This window comes from Eurypyga helias, unplaced genomic scaffold, assembly GCF_000690775.1.
Source record: "Eurypyga helias isolate BGI_N326 unplaced genomic scaffold, ASM69077v1 scaffold31712, whole genome shotgun sequence".
In the NCBI taxonomy this organism is placed as follows: domain Eukaryota; kingdom Metazoa; phylum Chordata; class Aves; order Eurypygiformes; family Eurypygidae; genus Eurypyga; species Eurypyga helias.
In genome coordinates, this window is record NW_010238367.1 from 15,737 (window position 1) to 17,091 (window position 1,355).

Sequence of the window (1,355 nt, forward strand, 5' to 3'; positions counted from 1 at the left end):
CTGAAGAGCAGAGACAGTTGCTAGGGAACAACCCTCCCTCTAGAAGCTGTGGTCTCCATGGGAACCAGAAGAAACATGGCAGAGATCAGGGTCATCCTTGCTGATTGAAAAACACAAACAAGGAGTAAAGTAAAAGGCTTCTCATCACATACAGGGGATTTCTTGGAGACACTCCTAACACAGTCACAATAACCAGCAAGACTATTTTGGCAGAAGCAGTTCTTCTGGCATCTCCAAATGCTTCACATGACCTCTGATCTCCACCAGAGAGGAAGGGGAAGGTGCCCCCATTTTTCAGGTTAGAAAATGGGAGATGGTGGGCTGGCAGAAGGCCTCACACCAAGTCAGTGACAGAACCACAGCTTGGCCTTCCTGTGTCCAGCACCCGGTGGTGTATTTGGGCCCTGCGCTGTTCACGCATTCTGCTCCGCCACGGAGCCACCGGAATTTCTGCAAGTCTCCAGGGAAAAGTGCAACTCTCCTTCATGTTGCAGAGCTGCTTTGCCTACCCAGCACAAGCAGGTCACAGGCAACAGAGAAGAATTAGAACATTCACAGGTGCATCATGTTAGAAGCAGATTTTATTAATTGTGAGAAACCGGAAGATTGATAGAAATCTACTGATCATTCTTAGAAAAAATGGCAAACTATAGATCAGCATGGTTTTTTGTTACGTCCACCTCCTTTCTTTCCCTGTACCTTGGGCTGGAGACAGCTGCTACACCTTGCCGCCCGCAAAACAACTGTCCCTCTAGGCCTTGTTGCGCTTCAGCTCAGAGACCTTGTAGCGAGGTGGGGCACGGTGGAACCACTCAGACCAGGAACCGTCGTAAACAGCCACATCCCGCTTGCCACACAGGTAGGCTGCCAAGGCAATGTGACACGCCGTGACACCTTTGCGGCAGGTGGCCACCAGCGGCTTGGAGAGATCCACGTTCTTCTCCTTGAATATTTGTTGGATCTCCTCAATGCTCTTCTCGTGGCCCGTTTCCGTTAGGAATGAGCGGAAGGGTATGTTCACAGCACCAGGGATGTGACCAGATTCCAGTCCTGGAGGAGTGAACACAAAAAGGAAGGAGACATTAACATAAGACACATTAACGAGACATCACTGCAGATACTCCCACTGTCTCCAAGACACCTGTTTGTTTCAGGTGATGATGAAGATGCAAAGTCAGGGGCTAAAAAGAGGAGGATGAAGATTGAACTTCCAAAATATCTAGCATTTCCCCCAGAAGGCAATGAGAGATGGGAATCTGAAGAAGACCTGGATGTGACAAGAATCAAAGAACCACCACAGAAAAGATCCTCACAGAGGCGTTAAGGGGATCTGTGTAAAGAGAAATGGCATTCCT

The 1,355-nt window shown here is 48.9% G+C and overlaps 1 protein-coding gene across 1 annotated transcript in view; it reads right to left on the bottom strand.

Moving 5' to 3' along the window:
* Positions 1 to 751: 751 nt before the first annotated feature.
* Positions 752 to 1,355, bottom strand: part of LOC104506762 (thiosulfate sulfurtransferase-like) — a gene marked incomplete at its 5' end in the record, with an annotated part of 8,257 nt that continues 7,653 nt past the window's right edge. Inside the window, one exon of the mRNA XM_010147822.1 lies at positions 752 to 1,050. Coding sequence (XP_010146124.1) covers positions 752 to 1,050 — 299 coding nt within the window. The remainder of the gene's footprint in view (positions 1,051 to 1,355) is intronic.